Source organism: Asterias amurensis, chromosome 13, assembly GCF_032118995.1.
Source record: "Asterias amurensis chromosome 13, ASM3211899v1".
NCBI classification, from domain to species: domain Eukaryota; kingdom Metazoa; phylum Echinodermata; class Asteroidea; order Forcipulatida; family Asteriidae; genus Asterias; species Asterias amurensis.
This window is the reverse complement of record NC_092660.1, coordinates 1,689,933-1,710,138: the sequence shown is the minus strand read 5'-3', so window position 1 is coordinate 1,710,138 and position 20,206 is coordinate 1,689,933. Positions and strand designations below refer to the sequence as shown.

The 20,206-nt window shown below is 36.8% G+C and overlaps 2 protein-coding genes across 2 annotated transcripts in view; both read right to left on the bottom strand.

Annotated features, from left to right (window-relative positions):
* The window catches only part of LOC139946346 (receptor-type tyrosine-protein phosphatase T-like), a 46,348-nt gene that overhangs the window by 6,009 nt on the left and 20,133 nt on the right, over positions 1-20,206 (bottom strand). The window contains exons 17-27 of the mRNA XM_071943985.1: positions 5,535-5,872; positions 5,306-5,393; positions 5,000-5,076; positions 4,493-4,529; positions 4,089-4,186; positions 3,491-3,616; positions 3,108-3,259; positions 2,527-2,662; positions 1,905-2,054; positions 1,042-1,141; positions 639-715 (exon numbers count right to left, since the gene is read on the bottom strand). Coding sequence (XP_071800086.1) covers positions 639-715; positions 1,042-1,141; positions 1,905-2,054; positions 2,527-2,662; positions 3,108-3,259; positions 3,491-3,616; positions 4,089-4,186; positions 4,493-4,529; positions 5,000-5,076; positions 5,306-5,393; positions 5,535-5,872 — 1,379 coding nt within the window. The remainder of the gene's footprint in view (positions 1-638; positions 716-1,041; positions 1,142-1,904; positions 2,055-2,526; positions 2,663-3,107; positions 3,260-3,490; positions 3,617-4,088; positions 4,187-4,492; positions 4,530-4,999; positions 5,077-5,305; positions 5,394-5,534; positions 5,873-20,206) is intronic.
* LOC139946192 (uncharacterized) lies at positions 6,309-16,567 on the bottom strand. Its single transcript, XM_071943817.1, has 17 exons — positions 16,549-16,567; positions 15,823-15,937; positions 15,187-15,495; positions 14,005-14,256; positions 13,716-13,847; positions 12,980-13,126; positions 12,377-12,517; positions 10,462-10,656; positions 10,167-10,220; positions 8,978-9,292; positions 8,779-8,894; positions 8,413-8,620; positions 7,962-8,064; positions 7,526-7,739; positions 7,178-7,217; positions 6,760-6,856; positions 6,309-6,372 (listed from the first exon to the last, which is right to left on the bottom strand). Exons 2-17 carry the CDS (start codon positions 15,917-15,919, stop codon positions 6,309-6,311), a joined length of 2,484 nt encoding a protein of 827 aa, XP_071799918.1. The 5' UTR covers positions 15,920-15,937; positions 16,549-16,567.

Genomic DNA, 20,206 nt, shown 5'->3' with positions numbered 1-20,206 from the left:
TATTTCTCCGGAGGATTGGTACTGGTATGAACTTTAGAATCAGTGAGCTTTCAGATGGAAATATTTCTCTGGAGGATTGGTACTGGTATGAACTTTAGAAACAGTGAGCCTTCAGTTGGAAATATTTCTCTGGATGATTGGTACTGGTGTGAACTTTAGAAACAGTGAGCTTTCAGATGGAAATATTTCTCTGGAGGATTGGTTCTGGTATGAACTTTAGAATTAGTGAGGTTTCCGATGGAATATTTCTCTGTAGGATTGGTTCTGGTATGAACTTGAGAATCAGTGAGCTTTCAGATGGAAATATTTCTCTGGAGGATTGGTACTGGTATGAACTTTAGAATCAGTGAGCTTTCAGATGGAAATAATTCTCTGGAAGACTGGTCCTGGTATGAACTTTAGAATCAGTGAGCTTTCAGATGGTAATGTTTCTCAGGGGGATTGGTACTGGTATGAACTTTAGAATCAGCACGGTTCCTTCCTCCATAGAATAAGTAAGCTTTCAGATGGAAATATTTCTCTGGAGGATTGGTACTGGTATGAACTTTAGAATCAGTGAGCTTTCAGATGGAAATATTTCTGTGATGGTTTGCCTAATCAACAGTTACTCAACAAATCACTGAAGTATAATGACTTACATTAAGAAAGCAGGCATTGATGTAGTTGTTGGATCCATCTTCTCCCGATGACATCAAGTGAGGTCGATACAGATCAACTTGAAACATAAATTGATGAAAATCGGTGACATTAATTTCACTGCTTAGTGCCTCATTGAGGCTCACACAGAACTTGGAGCTGGTTCAACCAAGCTTTAAAGCAGAAACAGTGTGGTTGAAGAACTTACCCCGACCACCACCCCCGGGTAGGGTTACAGCACTAGTCAAAAGAATCAAACTTTAGTTGACATCATGGACCGAAGAGAGTTTGTTTTGTACTGATAGCAAAAATAACTATTGCTTCATAGAAAATTAAATGTACTTTGCTAAACAACTCACAATACATTTTTCATGAGAGGTCATTTTAAACTGACTAAAACCTCACCTGGTAGTTTGTCTGGAAATCTGTTCTTCTTAACGTTTTCTGGTTGCCGACCTCCTTTAAATTTTTCAGGGTCCGGAATTTTGGTCACCAAATTCAGGTTCTGTTTAAAGACAGTAAAAATAATTTGAAAATAGTATGATTAGGTGAGTATTGAATGTTTATTCCAGTTACCTCAGGACTACGTCAGAGATGACATCATTTGCATCTCGTAATCGGGGAGATTTTGTACAAAATTTAGCAGGGAGATGACTGTTTAAAATTGCATTTAATATTGCGACTTTGCAAGTGCTTGTCACATACAGTTTAAGGGAAAACAAATAAACCTTATTATTTATGCATGACAAAACACTTTAAATGAAATGTTGGTACATTTCCAGTCTCCTCAATTTAGAAATACAAACATAATGTGGAAGTGTCGTGGCCGAGCGGTTAAGAGCACCGAATTCAAACTCTGGTGTTTCTGATCAGCAGAGTGTGGGTTCGAATCCCCAGCCGTGGCACTTGTGTCCTTAAGCAAGACACTTCACCATTGCTTCGTCCTTCGGATGGGACGTTAAGCTGTTGGTCCCATGTGTTATGTAACGCATGTAAAAGAACCCAGTGCACTTTTCGAAAAGAGAAGGGGTTCGCCCCGGTGTTCCTGGTCCGATCGGCAGCAAATTGCGCCACAGCACCTTGTAAAACATTACATGGTGCTATCAGAATTAGGTCTCATAATTCAAAACGTAGTCCCACATCTTGCAGGAAATACTGTATGTTACAGCGCCAGGAGCGTCACTGAGTGACGGACATGTGCGCTTTATAAGAAGCCACAATTATTATTATTATTATTATTATAATGAAATTATAAAATGAATTGTCACCTCAAACTCTACTTGCAGTCCTGTCTTCCCACTGCCCTTTGTGGTCTTCTTCAATGCAGTCAACTTGGAGGGAATATTCTCTGGTTTGATTCTGGTGTCACCACAAAGGAACGTCTCAATCAAGACATTAAAGATGAACTCATATTGGGCCTGTTTGGATTGAGAAAGAGTATCGTTTTGCAAAGGGCACTTCCATTGGAAAATATTTAACTCTAATTGGAAACTTTTGAAAAGGAACCATGGCCAAGACCATTTTGTGTGTAGTTCCACCAAGCCTACGATTGCTTGATGTTAAGACATCTAGTTTTAAACAGCTCCTGAATGAGAAGATTGGTTTTAGGACATTTTGATACAAAGGTTTATAATTTTTACATTGATATAATACACTAAAAGTGATGTTTGTGAAAGCTTAACTATAATTATGAAAACGTCACTTGTCATTGTCTACCAAATTATTGTTTACTTTTTGTAAACATTTGGGCAGCATCTTCATTGATAAGCCTTTCTCCAATGTGATTGTTCCATTTCTGGTTTCGGGAAAAATGCAAGAAAACATTGGACAGAACGTGAAAAAAACTAGACGGAACAAATGACCTGAGATAAATTGAAGTATCTAATTTACCGGTGATTGAATCATCTTCATTCGTTTGTCTCTCATACCGCAAGCAAAGTTCCAGATATCGACTCGATCTTCTGCTTTTGCCTGGTCCAACATGGCGTCCAAAACCAAAAACACCCCAGTACGACCGATTCCAGTGCTACAAAAAGTGAATAACTACAGGCATGAACATCGTCTGAATTAACATTTTGATGCACCATTTAAGTCTCTGCCTTTAGTTGCAATTGCACCCCGGTTTTCTTGCTTAATTTAACTCTATAAGCCCCATCTCCAACTGCTTGATAGTAAAAAAATTTTTGAAACAGTATTTTTTTAGTTTTGGGCTGAAATCCTGAATGGAAAATCTTCCGGGAGAATTTAGCGGATTTTTTGGGGCTCCCAGTTTAGTATTATCCTGCCGGGAATTCCACCAGAATCCTAGCTATGAGTATATATTCTGCCGGGAATCCCAGTTCTTCTGCATGACCTAAACCGGACTCCCATAGCGATTTCTTTATAATGGTTGGCTCCCCTATCAATTTCCACTGTGGCCGTTAATACACTGTACAAATGTTTAAGTAATGTGCAATCACAAAAGTACCAACCTGCAATGAACGACCATTGGACCATCATTCTTTTGGTTGTAGCTGGACTTTACCATTTTGACAAAGTTCACCACTTTGATTGGATCATCAGGCAAGGCGGTATCAGGCCATGTTGTGAAATGATACTGACGAACTTGTCTGGTCCATTCATCCTATAGAGTGTTTAAAAGTAGAATTTTGAGCATAACTTACACAAACGGCATCGTCCACAGTGTATATAGACAGTAGGAGAGTGTGATTGCAAAGGATCGTGGTAAAATGGTTTATTTCGGTTCTGCACCTGGCATAGTTCAAACTTATGGGTCGCTATTTTCATGAAGTTAAAACACTTTGTAAAGTCTGTTTGTGTTGGATTAAGATAAACAAGTTATGTAATTCATTACCTCTAATTTCAGAGTAATTATGAAGTCTCGGACAATGTAGTCTGCGTGTGTTTCCTCTTTTTTCAAAGTGACAACATAATCGCCGTACTGTGCTGTTTTGTCTGGCCAATATTTCTGACATTTTTCCTAAAAGATTAAAAAGGAATAAAACAAACCAAATAGAATCATCCCGGCTAAAATAAATGAGCAATGTGCGCTTTCTAGCACCGACTGCACTGAGATACCGTTTAATGTCCCTCTTTATCCGGCACCCGTTTGACCTTTGACTTTACATAGCGCCCTCGCAAGACCAATGGACGACGGCTGCTTTTGGTTTAGCCTGAACATCTGACGTCACACTTTTTGAGGCTCGTGATTGAAGCCATAATCACCTTTCACCACATCAATTTTCATGGACAAGGTGCAGCTGCCAAGCGTCACCTCGGACCAATCAAAACACAGAAAGCTTACGTCACTGCGCGTTTAAAATCATAGTCTCCTATGAAATCACTGTCTTTATACCTTGCATATAAAGACAGGGTACCAACTACAAATCTACTGTTGGTGTAAAAAAACAAGTGTGAGCTTATTGTCCCAGCAGCAATGCAGCTTAAATTACCTTGACTCCTTCTTGTAGGTTGGTGAGCATGACAATCTTAGTGGTATTCTCCTGCCATATCATCCTCCACATATCACAAACAGAAGCCTTGTTTGGACCTGAAATTGTGATTCATAAAATAATAATGAGATATTCAGTGAGCTGCCGATCCATATTTTATACCAAATGAAGAAAGTGTCCTAAAGTATAGTATTTGCCTTCTCAAAATTAATAATTTCATCTCAGGCAACTTTTGCCACGACTGAGGCTTAAACCCACACTCTGACGACAGACTCTTGTGCTAAGCTGCTCGGCCACGATGGAAACATTTTTACAAATTGTTTGTAGGCCTATAGTTCCTTTAACTTTTTAGTGTTCTGACCTCTAAGAACAGTTGCATAAGTTTGTTTATTAACTTGTTTTACCTTGGCTGGCTATGTATTTGTTCGGTTCATTGAAACCCTGAAATGAGAAGAATGAAGTAACGACAGTGGTTACATCATTTGCATTTCCAAAGATGTATTTTCAAACAGTTCTTTTCTGGGCTGGGTTGAACGAATTTTATCTAGATTTTTGTACTGTTTTTTTTAACACTCTTTCGGGGAAGTTTTGCTTTATTTACTGTATCATTGTTTAATCCAGCTTGTGGCTTATCGATTTGGTCTTTGTCTAATTTTCACTCTCGTGCGCCATAAGCACCGTAATTTTGTGGATTGTGGGGCCTTCAAATACTCTTTACTAATTAATAAGTTGTTGCGCCATAATTGGTTGGAGTCCTCTTCTACTCCAGCGGTCCATCAACTTATCTTTAAAGACGGACAGGGAACAGAACTGATAGGGAAGTTTTTCGAACTTGATTCAGTTCTTTGTAAAACTGGAGTGGTCTATTATCGATTCTTTAGATTAGAAACAGATCATTATGATTAACTTACATCTATGTAACTTGCATTTACATAATCGGAATCTGGTTGATCTGGTAGTTTCTCAAGCACAACACGAGAAAAGTCATCTGTGGTGGACAAAAAGTTAGGAATCCAATAAATGTAAGGCCATGAACTTGAACAGTTGAGGACAGAGAGGCATGGAGATAGGTTGTTTATGGTGCCCATGGAGGAATAATATTCCTCCATGTGGTGCCTAAATTCACTTGGGGTGCCAACACCTCACTTTAGAGAGAACATTTCAGAATGATGTATGAAAACAATGTTGATCATAAGTAATAATCATTTTTAACTCACATGGAATGACGGTTACATAGCGATTCTTCTCCTTGTTTTTGTCATCCTTTGCTCTTTCACATGAATGACGGTCGAAATCGGGCAAACTCTAAACATTGAAAATAAATACAAAAAATAAACTCTTATTCTCAATCATCTTGCTCATCGTCATCATTAGCGTGTATTGGTAAAGGCAATAAACCCAATGAATAAATAAAATAATTCACATCTTGTTATTATCATAAATCACCTCATAGTCAAACAGAAACCCATTGCCTTCTTTGTACGTTTCCTTCTTCTTCTTGCTGACGTAATCTTTCAACTCTGACAACGGAATCGGGGAAGGAGCCGTAAATTGCTTCTTCTTCTTAACCGGCTTCGGTCTGGCTGCTGCAGTGGCTGGTGCTGTGGCCAGTGAAGTGGCTGGTTTATTGGCTGGTGCCATGGCTGGTGTAGTGGCTGGTAGAGCGGGTGGTGCAATGATTGGCACATTGGTTGATATGGTTTCAGCAACAACATCATAGGTGACATCAACGTTAGGATTTTCTAGTCCTGTAGAAAGTTTATCATGACCTACTCGCACTCCTGCTGTTAAAACAGATGAAAACAAACATTTGAAAACAAACTTAACTGAAGTTGTCAACAGAAGAGGAGGTGCAGCACTTATTTAAAATCTTTGTAATATTTGACCGCTCTTCAGTAGTTTAGATGCTTTAACACATCTCCATTTTTCGTGTCTGCCAACGACAAAATTAAGTCCAAACTTTAGTAACTAGGGTATAATTGTTAAGATGTGAGCATGACTACATTCCAACTTTTCAGCAACTCCTGTAATTCTCGTTTTTAATGAGTTTAAGGGTAGCTATTCTTAGCACTACAGAATAGAAGAATGGGCAGGGTTTCTTTGTAGTATTAAGAAAATAATAGCCATACATGTATAAAGGCCTGAATTTAAATTAAAGTCTAATATTCTCATCCTTTCAGACAAACCTGCACAAAATGTTGATTTAACTAAAATGAAAGTTTACCGAGTTGTAAATTGTGACCTACCATTTACAGCGTTGAGATGTCTAAGCCTCTTCTTTCGCCTGTCAAAGGTACGGAAAATAAACAACAAATACAAAATTAACCTCTCACTATAAGCAAAGATAAATTGCATTGATTGGTTCATTAACGCATTAAGAAGGGTTTATCACATGCTTTGCAGCCGAATGCTGAGATCTACAGAGCTTCTTAATTGAAATGATCATTAATTTGACCCCTCGAAATATTTTTGCGTTACTCGAAGTATTTTTTCTTTCGCTTAAAATATTAGTTGTAAGAAACCAATTAAAATATTAAAAGTAATTTCTTTCCCGTGATATGTATTTTCGTTCCCTCAAAACAACATTATGGGGGATCAAATTAATATTTGGAGGTGACGAAAAGATTTCGAGGGAGCGCAGAAATTACTAAATTGAGACTTTAATAACTACCTTATTTTGAAGACCACAGCAACCACAATACCAATCAGGACAATCAGCATCAATGGAACCACAATAGCAGCTATCGGTGGGCTTGCACTTTGTGGCACTGACAAACAAAGATCGTTTACATTTTTAAAGAAAGTACACAACAAAGCGTGCTATAAATATCCATTTTGGACTCCTATAATAAGTTATGTAGTGACGTATGCAGCAGTAACACTAATCAAATGACATGCATCTGTATGTGCATCGTTGTACGTATCCATTTGTGGATCGCACCCTATACGATCAATAGCTTTTATCATCACTAAAGTATAAAGTAACCAGACTATTGTTCCCTTCCTGTCTTTAGTTTGAAGACCCCGGTTGAAACAAGGCACAATTTTCACAATACGATTAAAGGTAGGGTTTTTGAGCAGTAAATTACCTTGAACTCTAAGTGGCTCATTCCACTCAACGGCAAAAGTCTAAGAAAAATGAAGAGAAAAAAACAAATCAACATCTTTAAGCTGTTATCAAACTTGCGTAAAAATTCAACTTTCAAAGCATGTGTACTTGCTTTTAACGCCTAGAACCTGGCGTTAGCGACTCAACGTTTCGATCAGTATGCCTGGTTGTCTTCTGGAGAAATCTGAAGCCAGCACTCTTCTTATTGGCAAGCGTGCCAGAGAGTAGATACACATGCTGCATTGCTGCAACGAGTCAGTTTGTTATTGGTAAAATAATAACACAAGAAGTAAAATACAAGGCTAACCGATTGAGAAATCCTACTGACTGATCCCAGATAGATGTCATACTGAGTGTTGCTTTCCAGGGGTTTGTTTTCATCTGTTTCTCCGTCCCCCACAGTGAATGTTGCAGGGAGATCCTTCTTAGGTAATTCTGCAGCTACATAATCAAGAGTTGGTTCAGTGGATCGTTGGTACCTTGATCCACTGGTGTCCCTTCCAGTGACTGTCTTAACCCGCTGTACACCAACTTGCATGCCTCTAAACAATATAGAAACAACATCATGAGTAGGTATTTAAATTTCAGTTTTCATTGTTTCAGTAACAATGTTGATATTTTCTTTGACAATTTTGTTCAAGACCAAACAGAGGCAATTTTAAAAACCGAAAATGATGCTTCACTATACACAACACATAAAATCAACGAGAAAAGATGAATGAAAATTATACAGGTTAAAAATCATTTGCATATTTTCAACTTACGTGATGTACTTTGACGAGGATGGAAGACTCAAAGCTATAGTGACTGTGGAAGATGTCAAATCTGAAATATCTTTTTCGGATAGCTGAGTCGGAGCAGGAAGATCTGTAAAGTCAAAGAAAATATGTACCTTGGGGAGATTCTCTTTCCAAAAAAGAACATAACGGAGCATCTCAAAAGTCAAAAGAGGGAATGTTCTTTCGCGCCTAGAATAATGTCAAACATTGGAGACGTTCCCAAACAAGAATGTGACACAGTTAGGCTTTCACGTAGCCAACAAAGAAATAAAACAAATACATCTATTCGTTTTTAAATACGAATTTTAGTTTTGGTGACTTGGAAACATTGAAACAGTTGACATTGTAGTTCAGTTGACTATACGTCGACAAAAGAAAAACGGTTTTAGATGCTCAAGTAAGAATTAAGCATTCACTGAATGTTGTCCCACAATACCTGTCTCAACTTCAGTAAATGCCTCTAGTAATGCATCCTCTCCAACACCAGCACTGTTGAAAGCTTTCAGTCGGAAATCATATTTTGTTGTTGGTTCTAAACCACTGATGAAGCGATGCATATCTGATGAATCTATGTCGACCGATTCAAATGAGCTGTTTAGACTGAAGCTGGTGTCATAAGGTTTTTCCATCACCCTGTATGAGAGCTGTTCATTGTTGGAAAATTGTTGAAAAATTGTTGGAAATTGTTGTAAAATGGGAAACAAAAAGACACTGATTATAAATACTGTCACAAACTTTTGCATTTGACATCGCTCATGGTAAATTTAACATGAGTTAGTTTTATTAAACTATGAAGACTCACTCTGTATTTAGTTATCACACCATTTCTTTGACCACATGGTATTTCACTCCAGCTCAATGCCACACTATGCTTCGTTGTTGAAGTAGTCTTGAAATCTGTTGGAAATCCCGTTGGCTCTAAAATAGTAATTTTAACACAAAAATTACGTTTACACGAATGTTTGAAATTTAACATTTGGGATTTGTCATCAGGAACTCACCGTTCTCAGGTGTTGTGTGTTCGATATAAATATTCTCTTGAAATTCCCCAAGTCCTGCCTCATTCCTGGCACGAACACGAACCTTGTAGATTGAATTGGGTAAAGAATCAGGATGTGGGAAAGGAGACTGTCTCTCTGTTGTGTTGTGCAGAGTTTCAAACTCCCCAGTCTCCTCTTGGCAAAGATCTCTCTTAACCAGTTGATACTCTATCGCATAATCAATGACAGGACACTTGTTTTGAGGAGCTTTTATCCATGTGATGGTTCTACTTGGGTCTCGCGCAGAGCTGACTTGATAGATCACTGATACAGGAACTGAAAGAATGTAAACAATGTAGGTTGCAAAATGTTCAATGTACGTCATGTCATGGACTAAACTTTATAAAACTTCCAAGTTTTATTGACATATTGCTGTACAGACAGAAATTTTATCGGACTAATCAAATTATTGAGTTTTCAAAAATATGCCTGGATGTCAATTTCACTCTTCTTGCTCGTAAAAATCCCTTTTAAATTCCTAAATGACAAAGTTTATTTTCTTTGTTTTTTAGTTAGATTTTAGTTTGTATGACTCCCAGGACTCGAGAAAAGTGATATTTTGTCATGTTTGTTTGTTTGTTTGTTTTTTATTTCCAAACATCACAATAAATAATCATAAAACATACAAGAAAAGAACAACGAGTGATAAGAGGAGGGCACCAGGAAAAAGCGTAGGCTTGTACAGAGCCTGGACCCTTTATAATGTAAATTAATAGGTTTTAGTTTATAACAAAAACAATGTTGATTGATGAAATGAAAGTACAGTGAAAGGTATAATGCATACAGCAAAAATACCACAAAACAATGTTTGTTTGTAATTAAACTGTTTTTAACAATTTGTTTGCGGCCTTTAAAAATTGTGTGATTTGTTTAAGAAATACGGAGGGCTCATTTAGGCTAATATTAATTGATAGGCCCTAAGGGAGCCTTGTGTTTTTATCCGCCGAGTAACGGTAACCTTAGTACGTTACACTAAGCCACCCGACTATCAGGGGCTTTCATTTTTGCTTTATTGTGACCATGAAAACATTTTAGCTCCATGACCAAAACACTGTTTATAACTAATCCCAACCAAGTGAAACCTTCCTTACACAACTTTTGCAACACACGAAGATGGAATTGGTGTTTTTTATGTATCAATGAACCTTACCATAACACATGATGCAGTTTGGTTGAAGACCAACTTGGCCATACGGACAAGAGTCTGCAAAATAATTGGTAAAACAAAGGATAAATATAATTCGAAACGTTTACTGTGTGTACAAACAATACTAATACAACAGAATGTTATTTTACTGCCAATTCTTTTTTGATATTTACATATAAATTGAATAATCAAGGAAAACTTTGAAACACGTGGCAGAATAATTTATGTAATAATATATGAATAATTTATGAATAATTTATGTAATTTATGATATTCTGAGGAAAAATGATCTTCTTGCATCTTCTGGTAAAGTCGTGGACTGGATGGGCAATGCTAATTGAAGTGCGGTACTTACTTTGACAATCTTCACCTCTAAAGCCAGGTTGACACATGACACCAGCTGGGCATGTACCGCTACCTTTGTGACAATCTGCATCATTTAAACAATGACATTGTCGGTCACAGTTTACTCCAAACAGTCCAGCAGGACATTCTACACAAAATAAATGAAAGGATTATTGTGCTGAAACAAAATTATTTCTGATTTAATTAAAGTCACCTGGAAGTGATATTTTGTCAAAATAAAGCTTTTGTCACCAATAGATGTGGAATTTGAATAAACACTAAGGTTCTAAAAAAACAAATTCAAGAGTAGGCCCCGACCCGAGAGGGCGCTGTTCGTGACGTCAATCGAGGCGCGATATTTGGAGAGAAAATGCTGCACAGCGCTGAAAAAGACGTCAGACCGGACCACGAGGCACTATTGCTCTTTTGAGTCTGACCAACCATGCAGACTGACCACATCTTTAGTTGTTTTGCTGCATGCAGCAGCAATACACTTGGTCAGCATTGCCGGGAAAAAAAGGCAAGAAATGATTTTTTTCGAAACCTAGAAACTCACGACTTGGACTTCCATGTACTTTGTACGTATGTTTACTCTACGCATCAAGGCAAAGTCTGCCTCGATTGACGTCACAAAAGGGGTAGGTGGAGCCAACCCCCAAAACGACTTTATTTTTATTTTTTTAATATAGAAATCGTGACAAACAATTACTAAAAAAATTGTTTTATTGTTACTTAATATATACTCTTATGTTTGAAAACAACAAAAAATCAAAAAAAAATTTCCACATGACTTTAATACTAAAGCAGCACATAGAGTTTCATTAACCTGATAAGAGAACTAACTTCCTGTTCTAAAACATCCACAAAATTTTGTGTAAGCTCTTGCACGCAGACATATTGCACTAAACTACAGAACGCCTTTCCAATTTGAAGAGAACATTTTGACAACGAGAAATTTTGCATTAGGCCTACCCATGTTAAATCTTATTTGCAACGTGTGGTATTTATGATTCAAATGTCATGTGTGCACTGTGTGTCCTATTATAAAGCTATTGAAACTATTGTGAATGTTGGCCTTGTGTCTTTTGCTTACATCTATCTGTTATCTAATGACAAAATTTCTCGCATAATAATTTGAGATTCAAGGTTTCTCAAATTTTAAAAGGGGTGCCAAGATTAATATGCCTCTCTTTAAGATAAATATTAGCTGTTGCCAACTGCTTACCAACCATATCTGCTGTTTCTAGGTCTCGTGTTTTTTTTTTTTACTAACATCTGTCTGATGACAAGATTTGTAGCACGTTAATTAGGATTCAAGGCTTTAAAGACGGCAAATTAATGGGGTGCACAAATTAACATGAATCTCTTTGTAAAATTGAGCTATGAAAGCATTACAAATTAAATAACTTCTGAGAAAGTCTTCCTGTTTAAAGACACTGGACACTATTGGTATCTGCCAAAGACCAGTGTTATCACTTTCTATATCTCAACATATGCATAAAATAACAAACCTGTGAAAATTTGTCTTCAATCGGTCATCGAAGTTGCGAGATAATAATGAAAGGAAAAACACCCTTGTCACACGAAGTTGTGCGTTTTCAGATGCTTGATTTCGAGACCTCAAGTTCTAAACTTGAGGTCTCGAAATCAAATTCGTGGAAAATTAATACTTTCTCGAAAGCTACTCCACTTCAGAGGGAGCCGTTTCTCACAATGTTTTATACTATCAACCTCTCCCAATAACTCGTTACCAAGTAAGGTTTTATGCTAATAATTATTTTGAGTAATTACCAATAGTGTTCACTGCCTTTAAGAATTAATTTGTTAAGAAGTGTGTTAATTCTGATCAGAAACATAGTTTTCCTTACCCTGGCAGTTTTCTCCAGTGAAGCCAGTTGCACAACCTCCAACACTGTGTTGACATTTACCAGTCGCATTGTTACATGTCAAGCCTTCTTGGCAGTGGCATTTCAACTTGCAGCCAGCACCAAAGTAACCAGCAAGACAATCTGATAGGAACATACCATTAATCTGTCATTATTGTATCAATCAGTATTTCCAACTGTTTGTTTTTCTTTTTGGATGTATTATGAGTCTGTCAACAAATAAAAACAATCTGTTGTAAATATGGTGAACAACCCATGCTTATAAGATAGTTATCATAACCAAACATAAGTACACCTTGAAAGTAAAAAACAAATTTTAAAAAATAAAATAATAATAATAAAACTTTTTTTTTTAAAATAGGTATAGGCCTACATACCTGTACTCGTTCTCGTAAATCGTAGTATTTGATTCAGAACTTTGATTCGATACTTATATATCAGAAAGTGTCGTACTCCAATGGCACAAGCACATGTACTCATACTTGAGTACTCGGCCTTGCCCTGAAAAGTTAAATTTTCATTCAACATTATACTCCTATTGAATTTCGGGAGCCTAAAATTACACGATAAAATCAACAGCCATACCATCCTCGCAATTGTTGCCTGTGAAGCTAGCTGCGCATGTGCAACCAAAGGGATCTTTAGGGCAGAGTAGATTGCCACGGCAAGCAACATGAAGACGACCACTACAAGGGATGCCACAGTCTTGACCAAAGCAGTTATTACTATGCACTAGGAAAAATCAAATCAAGGAAACGCCTTTTTTAAAGTTTGTCACATAAAATACCTGATGTCAATTTGTTCAGACAAACATTAAAACAATATTATCAATTCTCGCTATCGAGAATAACGGATTTATTTTAAACACATGTCATGACACGGCGAAATGTGCGGAAACAAGGGTGGGTTTTCCCGTTATTTTCTCCCGACTCCGATGACCGATGATCCTAAGTTTTCACAGGTTTGATATTTTATACATATTATAAGTTGTGATACACGAAGTGTGGGCCTTTGGACAATACTGTTTACCGATGTTGTGCGACTGCCTTAAAAACAATTTATATTACTTTTATAAATTTTGGTTTTACACCAATGTGTGATAGCATTGTATACTCTGTACTCTCCAGATGTTTTCTTTTCTCCTATCATTCACTTTTTAATAACAATCTTAAAAACACACCCACTAGTCATAAAGTTACCATACTTGTAATATAACTTAATAAACATTGTTTCCATGATAGGTCCATCACACCTAAATAAAAAGCCAAACCAGCGCCTAATATCTCTACAAGATTATCAACAAATTAAAATCACCACTTACAATTTTGACATGAGTTGCCACTGAATCCTGGTGGGCAGATACAGTCACCGGTCATGTCATCACACTGACCGCCATTATAACATAATGGACAATAACTATCACAAGTTGGGCCATATTTATTGGGAGAGCATTCTGTAATATAGAATCCAAAAAAATGATAGTAAGCTATCTACAGCAATAACTTTGAATCCGAAAGATGGGTATGTGGTTTTATATCCCCCTCTGCATATCATTATATTACCATTGTTGTTATTCAAGAATAAGAAAAGAAACTTGTACAGAAACTTACGTCTTACAAGGAGTTTCATAAGTGCATGGTTCTGTAGATGATGTCTGCCTTCTATGAAGCATTCATAGATACCAGCATGATGGAGTTGGACATTAAGGATACTGATGCTTAATTGGCCATTCCATGCAGTGACGTCATCACCATTGTGTCTCCATCGAAGCTCAGACAGTGATCCTCTATGCTGTGTCATTGTCAATGTTACATCCTGTCCAGCACTCGTAGTCAAGGTGGATGAGGCTGGAGATACATCAGCTACAATCAATAATAAGCTCAGTTGATGGACCGTTATATAACTGTGTCATTGTCAATGTTACATCCTCTCCAGCACTCGTAGTCAAGGTGGATGAGGCTGGAGATACATCACCTACAATCAATAATAAGCTCAGTTGATAGACCGTTATATAATTGTGTCATTGTCAATGTTACATCCTCTCCAGCACTCGTAGTCAAGGTGGATGAGGCTGGAGATACATCACCTACAATCAATAATAAGCTCAGTTGATGGACCGTTATATAACTGTGTCATTGTCAATGTTACATCCTCTCCAGCACTCGTAGTCAAGGTGGATGAGGCTGGAGATACATCACCTACAATCAATAATAAGCTCAGTTGATGGACCGTTATATAACTGTGTCATTGTCAATGTTACATCCTCTCCAGCACTCGTAGTCAAGGTGGATGAGGCTGGAGATACATCACCTACAATCAATAATAAGCTCAGTTGATAGACCGTTATATAACTGTGTCATTGTCAATGTTACATCCTCTCCAGCACTCGTAGTCAAGGTGGATGAGGCTGGAGATACATCACCTACAATCAATAATAAGCTCAGTTGATGGACCGTTATATCACTGTGTCATTGTCAATGTTACATCCTCTCCAGCAATCGTAGTCAAGGTGGAGATACATCACTAGCTCAGTTGATAGACCGTTATTATTTACAGAAAAATACAAAACGATTATCATTTCTTGTAATACCATTTTGCGAAGTAAAAACAAAATGGTTTGTTTGATTAAAAAGTGAAATAATCGTGTCAATAGTGTAATTTTGAGAAATAAACACCACAATTTCTTGGATCAGTTTGTTGGGTCAACAGTAATCTAAACTCTTCCAACAGACGAGATGTGATGATAAAAATCATAACTCACTTATTATAAAGTACTAAATTATGTCCCTTACCATCTTCCCGCAAAAGTATTGTTGTTATCTTTACGGGGTCTTGTGACCTGAAGATACAGTTGTAAGCACCGAATCTGTCTGCCCCAATGGAGTCAGGCATTTCATAAAGTCTGGCACTGACTGAAGAGACTGGATGATCGCTCTCAGTTCCTCCAGTTGGTAGATTACTGCCACTGCCAGTGTCTAGAACACGCTCAAAGGAGACGTATGCTCCATAGTCACTACCACTATTGAAGCCACCAATAACATGTGAATTCCCTGCTGTTGCATAAAGTCTTTCATTGTAGCAGGTGAAATCAGGAACTGCTCCTAGTAAGCATAGGGAGCAAAAAGCAAACAGTACAATAAATGAGAATATACCTTTAACCAGTTGAGATATTATTTGTTGATTATTAATTTAAACATTGTAAGACCCCGTGGACGCATTGCATTGTAAATTAAGTATCGAGCCAGTACAACTAAAAAATATGCGCATCACTGGCTGTCACGCGATCCAAACTATATCAAAAAAAAAAAAAAAAAAAAAAACACCCAGACAAACACCCACAGAAACAAACAAGAAAAAACTAGCAATAAAACATGCAACAACAGAGGGGGAAATTTTAAAAACTTAATATTCTTAAACAATCGTCTTACCTTGTGAATGATGTGGTAGAACTAGAAGGACCAGCAGCAGGCAAAGTAAAGTACATCCAGACACAGCCGGACAGTCTTTCACCCCGCGTCCATTCATCGTAGTTTGTAGTGACACCTGTAAGTTAGTTGGAGCTGACATTTATTGTGAAGTGGAAAACTGCAATACGGTCAGCGAAATAGATTCAGACATCAAAAAGTTGAGTCAAAATTATCAAGATTGCAGAGGGTCTAAAAGCAACACGAATCCTTAATTATAACTTTCCGATGCATGGGGGACAGGAAGACCTGGAGAAACCTCAGCTGAGGACACCACTCGAAATAGAAGAAGAAGATATAAGATATCATGAAAAGGCAAAACCAATAAGCAAGCAATCATATGTTTTCAAATGTTGCTATTTAGGCGTGCTAAGGAGTTTGGCTTGTTTGTTTGTTTGTTTGTTTGTTTGTTTGGTTTTCATGAGGACGTCTTCCTTGTACGTAAAGAATGAGATACATGGGACCGTGGGAAAACACTTTCTGAACTTCAAGGCAAAATAATACAAGTCACAATGAATGATGGAATGATTTTTAGGCAGACATTATCACAAAGTGTAGAATTGCACCAAACGACTTGTGATTCTCTTCATTGACCATGAAATTAATTTTAGCAAAAGTATGGAATTCGATCCTGTTCATGACAGTTTTCATGCATTTTCGAAAATGGAATTAGAAACGAATTTGACTTACCTGCCGTCATAAAAGCGTCCACCATCATCAAATACGCAATCAAATGTTATTATTATTCCACATTCACTTCCTCGTCAGTTATAGCTTAAAGGAACATTACCAAAATGTTTTTAAAAACTGGTCTAAGATCACAGATTTACATAAAACCCACACGATCTAATGATGATAATAGTAGAAAACATCCCTTGAAATATTTCTGTCTGAAATGTCATATTTGATGAGAACTAAACAAAACTAGTTTCCCGTTTGGAGTTTATCGCTCAAGGAACGAATTAATTCATTTTTGCTTTTACTTTATTTTGAATCGATTTCATGCCAAAATGGGTAAACAGTTTTTAACTAGTTTCTCGTGAACAAGATGGCCGATCGATCTCAAACTTCTACAGGTTTGTCAGTTTACGATGGCGGATTACATTCAAACTTCTACAGGTTTGTCAGTTTACGCGGGTGGATTATATAAAGTACTTACACTGCCAGCAACTGTTTTGACAGCAACAACCAATTCTGTCCTTTAATGGCCCTTTGCTTGAACGAAAATGTCAAGTCGTGAACTTTGCTGAATTCCACTTAAAATGTTTTCGATGAATAGGGAAATCGAGTCATATGATTATAAATAGGTTTCATAGTTTTTCTGCGAGATTTGCGAAAAGCCCCGTTACGTAATTACTCTCAAAACGTGATAAAGTCGCCTTGTTGCAGCGTGGATGTATAACAAAGCAAACTCCCACAAATGACGTCAGCGGCATTGTCCTTTGACGCCCGCTCTCAACGGCAGAAGTGTTTTTAATTTTTCAAAAAACCTTTAGGTAGGGGCCTGATTTTTTAATCGATAACTACGAAAAGTTCAGAAGTGTACACATATCAAAATTACATTAAAATGGTGAACAAGTGCATTATAAACAAGTAAAAATACCATTTCTGTTGAAAACATTCCTCTCAGGTAGCTGTTTAATAATTTCAATTGTGTGAGTGAAACACTTCATGAAAGCCTGGAGCTATATACACCAGAAATGGGGACAATGGCTGATACTCAGTTCACCCTGAGCGCTTGTAAAGTTTCTTTGTATACAAAGGTCATAGTCAAATTCAAAAGTTCATGACTGAAGTCACGAGATTTGGAAAACGAGAGCTTGAGTCTTGTGCCGCTCGGCCATGATTATCCACAAAACTGCGAAACATAAAAAGTTTGTAATTTTTCTACCATTAACTGAGTCAGCTGCTTATTGTGTGATGTGTTTTACAACCAACAGATTGCAGGAAATGAATGTTACCGTTCCAAATCCAACGATTATCCTTCAAAATGATAATGTTTCAGGTTCTTGAAATTGATATCGAGAATAGTTTCTACACTCAGGTGTCCAATGACCGATTTGAAACCAAAACCGAAAATACCTTGGGCATGTTTTGTTTGTTTTTTATTTATTTTTTTCCTTCAGTTTTTCTATCGAATTTGCATAACCTTTGTATTATTTTACAGTTTTGAAACCGCGTTGGTTTGAGTTTGTAACCGTCACAATTGTATACATTACTAAGGCTACAAACTTTTTCAACTCTACAATCAATTAAATATAGTCCTGTGAATAACGTCAAACACTGCTTGATCACAGATTTGTAAACAGCAACATTTATTTTGTTTACATTATCCGTTGCAAATTTAAGCACAGAAGTGAGCGCGCCCTCTTATGGCTTGATTTAACCAGACTGACTAATTTCGCTCGTCCCCAGCGCCTTGAATGGGCAAACGTACCATGCACTGTCATTGGTTTAATAATGCGCAGTCCCATCATGCATCACACTCACACTGCACCATATTTCTATGCACTGTACGCATGACGTACTTCCTGAACAATAATCTGTTCAAGCGATTAGCCAATCCCAGCGGTCCTTGATAGACTGGCCGCTGGGGCCGAGCGAAACTGACTAATATGAATAAATCAACCACAAGATGGCGCGCTTAACGATTAACAACCGAGCACAGCAGGCATATTATTACTCGAGTGGGATTCGAACCCCAATACCTTTGCAATTATAAAGCAGTGTCTTATCAGCTTTAGGCCACTTAGATTGCCCGGTAGCTAGAGGCAGTTCAAATCCCATTTTAGCAGCGATACCGCAACGATGTATAGATGGTATATTTGCATCGGGATTGGTTTATTTGCATCGGTGATAAAGAATATTGTGTTAGCACTGTCACTTATACTCAGTCCTTTCCAGAATTCTGTGAATTCTATTGAGGTTTTGTTGAAACAAATTCATAAAAATGTAAACATTACTATCACTCCATATGGTTGTGTGGAAATATTTCACTTTGTATCCACCAAAATTTGAATTTGAGAAATGTTACTGTCAGAAACGCTTCTTAGATTGTGTATTCCAATAGCGATGTATTCTTCATATGCTGACATAACTGCTCAAAATTTCCATGATAAATACAAAATTCTACCACCTGTAAGAAATTAAATTTTCACATATTAGTTTTAATTTTTTTACATTTATATAAGATAAGAATCAAATTGTTAAAGGCACTGGACACTTTGGGTTATTACTCAAAATAATTATTGGCATAAAAACTTACTTGGTAATGAGTAATGGAGAGTTGTTGATAGTATAAAACATGGTGAACTAACATATTTTTTGAGAAAAAATAGTAATTTCTCACTAAAATATTTGAATTGAATAAGAGACCTTAGCTGAGGTCTAGAATTCAAGGCATCTGAAAATAAAAAATAAAAAAATTAATCTTCAATTGTTCGAACAAATATATTTAATATCTTTTCAAGACACTGGGAGACTTTCGATATTTTGTTAAAAATGTTCTTAGCAGTATTTTGTGCTATCAGCTTCATGCAATTTGGCTAAGGTTGGCATTAAGCAATATGACACTGCTTGAACAACCGATAGATCGATCCCTCAAAAGGTTCGGACTCTTTGTAAATAATATTGTTAGGTCTATGACAGCATTCCTGAAAATCCATCTACATTTTATTAAGTAACATTACCATAAACTAATAATACGTACATTTTTATACTCCTTCTGAAAAGTTCTGACTATTTAAACAAAAAGTAAATGTAATTATGTCTTGAGTATAATAAAATAAAGTAAACTTAACGTTATTTCAGATTCTGTTTATAAAATTTTCTTTCAAATTCTTTTGGCTTACAGTTGATCTTATCAAATTGTATTTACAGTATTATACATCGATGGCATTATAACCTACTTTAATAATAAGAAGTACTAAATAAAATAGGCATGACTACTATAAAATAATATAGCTGCTCAAGGATCGACACGAATCGCATAACTTTCATTTTACATTGTCTGTGGTATTGGTTCTCAATGGGGATAAAAGCAGGAAACGAACAAAGTATACTTTTAGAATTATCTAATATTGCTGAGTTCGAACTTCCAACCCTATAAAATGGGTGTAGTTAGTTTCCTTCTTAAAGCCTAAGTTCACAAATTGTTTGAATAATGTCCGAGTATTGCATGACCTATTTATAAGTTTAATAATTAGTATATTTCCTTCCAAAAACTATGGTCGGACTCTTGCTTCGATGTCCTATCTAAACCTTTGATTTGTACGTATTAATTGATTAACATTGTTAACCACAATTATACAACCAACCTGTAAAAACCTACAATTCAGGCACATGTTTT